At 39.9% G+C, this 5,115-nt stretch overlaps 1 protein-coding gene across 1 annotated transcript; it reads left to right on the top strand.

The window, feature by feature from the left end:
- Positions 1-1,994: 1,994 nt before the first annotated feature.
- On the top strand, positions 1,995-4,741 carry LOC112138909. Its single transcript, XM_024261570.2, has 2 exons — positions 1,995-2,315; positions 3,298-4,741. The coding sequence occupies exons 1-2, from the start codon at positions 2,025-2,027 to the stop codon at positions 4,579-4,581; spliced, it is 1,575 nt and encodes a 524-aa protein (XP_024117338.1). The 5' UTR covers positions 1,995-2,024; the 3' UTR covers positions 4,582-4,741.
- The last annotated feature ends 374 nt before the right edge of the window (positions 4,742-5,115 follow it).

Below are 5,115 nucleotides of genomic sequence, written 5' to 3'. Positions count from 1 at the left end.
AGTTGTGAAAACAAAAGTCTTCAGAAAGATTTGGGGGATTTTCAACACTTTTACTTTCGGTTCTCCCTGTTGTAGATGCAGATGAGCGCTAATGAACAGTAAAAATACAATAGAAGGAGAATCTCCTCCCCGCCACGCACCGCACGCGGCCGGTGTGTGAGACCTGCACATCGGCCGCTCTCAGCAGGTGGTATCCTGTGGTGGAAAAATGTTGAATCCGAAGGAAGAGCAGACACAATTCAAAATTAACACAAGTATTTAATAACAAAACTCAGAAAAATACACGTGGTGCACACAGACGTGTAGGGAAGACTCTGTCATAGAGTGTTCCAACGAACTGACAAGACCTAAGCCTTTTATAGGACTGGTCAAACCTTCTCCAAACAATTCTGCATATCACATGTCCTGACCCCCTTGGTTGTTAATTATCTAAGAGGCATCTGCTTCCTGCATTAGTCTCGGGATCAACATGTTATTTATGTCTTTACACCCCTGGTTAAGGAGGATGTAATTTAAGGGGCCATTTGGGAATGTTTACATTCAATCAGCATCCTGCCTTCCTGCTGGGGACCGTATCTTGTTCTCATCCATTCTAGCTTGGTAAACAGGAGAATGCTCTTTGACATCTGTTCCTAAAAGGTGAAAAAGGTCACCGTATCCAATCTAGCTTGGGAAAGGTAAACAGGAGAATGCTCTTTGACATCTGTTCCTAAAAGGTGAAAAAGGTCACCATATCCAATCTAGCTTGGGAAAGGTAAACAGGAGAATGCTCTTTGACATCTGTTCCTAAGCCTGAAAAAGGTCATCTGCAGGTTACAGCTTTGGCTCACACTCTCTAAGTTGGAATTTTAACTAGATACAGGTTCTTTTTTAGGTATCTGAGAATACATTCAACTACATGTATTAAATGAGCACTCTGAGTTCAATTAAATGTTTACATAAAAGAGAATAAAATGGAATTAGAATTTAATCAAAATATTCTCTTACAATCCACACCGGAGCAGCGCGGTCACGCACGCAGAGGCGGATAGGAGATTCTTCTTCTATTCTTCTTCTACTGCTCATTAGCGCTCATCTCATCTTGGTGTCATATTAACCTGACCAGACACAAACCGTAATGATTCATTTCTCCTTCGTAATCACGTTTGGCACTTCTGTGCTTTGAAGCAGACTCCGCCCACAAGCAGCTCCCGAATCCGTCTCCTTGATTGGTCACAGCTCTGAGCTGCTGCGACTGTGCGCGTGGAAATCTTGAACCGGATTGAAGATTCAGCGCACTCAATGCGTGCCGATTTGTACGTGGAGCTCGCGACCCGACTTAAAAACCCGCGTAGCAACGTGCGCTCACGTGCGCTCCAGACGCATGGGCCAGGAAGTCTGGTGTGCGCATGTTTGCATTGACTTTTCATTGACGGTGTGCGCTGCTTGATTGCGCGCTGCTTGATTGCGCGCTGACTCAGCCGCTGTGGAAGCACCTACACTCATCTTGCAACAACTGGAAAAAGCAAAGGATGTTTGTGTCATGTTTGTCCTCCAACAGAAACCATATTAAAACAAAAAATATATTTCCTTCCAACATTTTTTTTTCATTTTCAAACATTTTTGAAAAAGCGCCAATGAGCCGCAAGGCAGTGCTTAAAGAGCCGCAGGTTGCCGACCCCCGGGCTAGGCGATGGCTACTCCAGAACCTTAATATGCTTCTTACGGAGCCACTCCTTGGTTATCCTGGGACAAAGAGCCTTCTTTTTTGCACTGAGGGTGACGTAAAACTAAAACTGAACTTAAACTTCCAGTGTCTCATACAGGGAGACGGCTCCATACGGTCAACCGCTTTTCTAACATCCTCTTCTCTTCCACAAGGTTCAGAGTCCAGGAAGCAGCCCAGGACAGAAAACATGATTTACGGGAAAATTAAATCATTGACAAGAGTGATTGTTTATTAAAACAAGAGCAACCCAAACTGACCACGTGACATTTTACTATATAAAACAACTGCCTCACTGACTGCATTCAAGACTGCAGAAATGATTCTTTTGGCTGTCCTTACTGTTGCCCTCTGGGGCATGCAGCCCACGGGGGCAGTGGTTGTTGATAATTTCAGACATTGTTCTGAGTTCTTTTATAAGGGGAAACCACCGGGAGGCTTTGATCAAAATGCAAAGAAAATTTGTCAAAAGACACATACTAGTGCATTTTACTTTGCAACACTGTACTCCACAGCCCATAGGATCCCCCTGTACAGCGCCTACACATTTAGTTTTGCCTGCAACAACCAGGACGGACGTAAAAGTGGAAACTGGTTCATTGAACCCCAGGTAAATCTTCCTCTTTACCATAGTATAGGTAAAATTGAGCACAGTAGTATTGTGTTATACTGATGCAAATATGTTTCTATCAAAGTTGAGTATTTAAATGAGTTTGGATTTATGACAACTTGCAGCAATAAGAAAGTGAGTTTGTCTGACTTTAAAACAAATGTAAGATAAAAGATCTGTTCTCTTCAGCTATTCTTTGTTTTAGACATAAGACTTTTAGGAATAACAAAACTACTCTAATTGCTGCTGCTAAGAGGTTTCTTCTTTAAGGATTCTATTTATTTTTCTTTTTTAGTTAAGCATTAAAGATAATGCATTTTAAATGAACCAAATATACCCAAAAAAGTAAGCATAGACATCATGAAAACTGTATTATTTTTTTAGAATTATATTTCATTTGTTTTAATTGCCTTTAGTCAGATTCTTGTAGAGAAAACACTTTTGTGTTTCCACACTGTAAATTCGTTTTTTAAGATTAAGTGTCACAATACACTTGCCCCCATGATTTCACTGAACAACTATCAATGAAGAAACTATCTATCGTAGGATGCATTTTAATAATTTAAATTTCAATTCAGTAAAAACTCTTCATTTTTGCAAGTTTTCTGTGCTGACAGACCTTTGTTTTAGAGAATGAATTCTCCTCTCCATACACCTTCACACTTTCTGATGTTATCTAAAAGATCCAAGAAGCAGCCATTCAATTTTTTTTTTCATTTTGTGTGATATATGTTTTTCCTTTTTATATTAGCTCTATTGTTTGTTCAGTTTTTATTATCCTGGGTTTAGTTAAAAAAATGTTTCCCTAAGTGGTCAAAAGGCAAACATTTCCTCAAAAAAAGACTAAGATTAATCTATTCTCTTTATCTCACAGACCATAACAGTATTCCTTTATACCCAATGAAACACAGTTACTTTGTGAAAGTGTGTTTGTGAACAAATAAACAAAATGCTAACTTGATTTTTTATCTATTTCCCTCAGCTCTCACAAGATGAAGAGCCCAAGTTCTCAACCATGCCTTGCATGGAATCTTACAGTTCAAGGGATTCAGACAATATCAAAGTCAAACAAGCCATCGATGAAGACTACAAATACACTGGTTATGACAGAGGTCATCTGAACCCCAACAGTTTTCAGAGTAATAATGGGCGTGAAGCCACCTTCACCCTCACTAACAGTGTTCCCATGGATGCCTGCTTCAACCGAGTCCATTGGAAAAAATGGGAAGATGCAGTGAAAAAAATTCTGAGGGAACAAGATCCAACAGGCACTGCTTACCTCGTAACAGGGGCTGTACCTTCTCCCATTAATAAAATACCAAGGCAGGGAATTTTTGATAATCCTGGTGAGCGAGACTTCAACAGAGTATCAGTACCAACCCATATTTGGACAGCAGTGTGCTACATCCATCCAACGGATAAAGAAGAGTCATTCTCTTTTGGTTTCATTGGGGTGAATGTACCACATGGCAGCATTCAGGTCAAAACAATAGAAGATCTGACAAGCTTTTTATCTAGCTGTTATGCCAGCACTGATTTAAATATTTTTGTGGATGACTGTAACTTTAAAAGTAAAAAGCGAAAATCTGAGACAGTGGTGAAGAGACTACACCAAGCAGTTCAGCAGCCAATGAGTAACCGCCTCACCATGACTCCAGATGTAATGAAAACATTTCAAACACTTTCAAGTTTCTCAGATGGAGAAATTCCAATATACCCTACGAAAAGAGTAAAAAGAGTACAGATTACTGATATCAAAGTCGATTTCATCTACGACAGCTTACAAACATGGTTAAGGGAAATGGAGATAATGAAACTAACCACTGGACTTACCTGCCTACTGTCTACACCCTTTGCTAGACCTGTGAGAGATGAGCTGCGGCGCAAAAGGCAAACATCCGAGGAGCTTGTCTGCAGAATTGCCCCAGAGGTTTTAGATGGTTGTGCCACCTCCTGCCTGTTCGACGATGGAGCTAAAGACTACTACTGTTCCACTGGGAGCATGACAGTACGCTGTTCACCAACATACTCAGATATAGCAGTAGACGGACAGAGGTGTAAGAGTGACCACACTTGTGGACATCATGGTTACGATTATTACTGGTGCAACACAGACAGGAGCTGGCAGTATTGCAGCCCTCCACTGCCAGTAGGGAAAACAAGCAGTGGGAAATTTTGCAGCTCTAAGCGCAACTGTGCTGAATATGGGTATTCCTACTTATGGTGTGACCTTGATGATGGTAGTTGGGATTACTGTACCAGATAGTTTCTCTGCTTTGGCAGTAATAAGATAAATTAGTTTGCAGTTACCATGAATGTATTCTGTATTTGTGTTATTTTACAGTGTGTTCATGATTCATTTAGAGCTCAGTCTTTTTGGCTTCATGTTTGTAACTTTGTTTGCCTAAAATAAATGGATGCCTGAAGGAAAGACCTCTCATGATTTTACATAGAAAAGTTGTCCACCCATCCCTATTTTGACCTGCTGTGTTTGTGTGTGTATATATATATATATATATGTAACAAAGTTAGGTCCTGATACATAAATGAATGAATGAAATGGTTTATTTCAAGCAATCAAGTAATAATACATAAAATAGACATATTATATAATCAATCCCAAGTAGATTGCTTTAAACGGAGTGGGAGGAAGTGAACTTATATGATCCCACTCTGGTTCGACCTCACCATTTTGAGAGGTACAACAGGTACAATATGGCACAATTTACCTTTCTATATACAACACAATATTTTACTAATACTTTCAAAAATATAAGTAAATGCACTGTTTTAGGGTTGA

The sequence above is a fragment of the Oryzias melastigma genome, unplaced genomic scaffold, assembly GCF_002922805.2.
Source record: "Oryzias melastigma strain HK-1 unplaced genomic scaffold, ASM292280v2 sc00267, whole genome shotgun sequence".
Taxonomy (NCBI): domain Eukaryota; kingdom Metazoa; phylum Chordata; class Actinopteri; order Beloniformes; family Adrianichthyidae; genus Oryzias; species Oryzias melastigma.
This window is presented reverse-complemented; position numbering and strand designations above follow the sequence as displayed.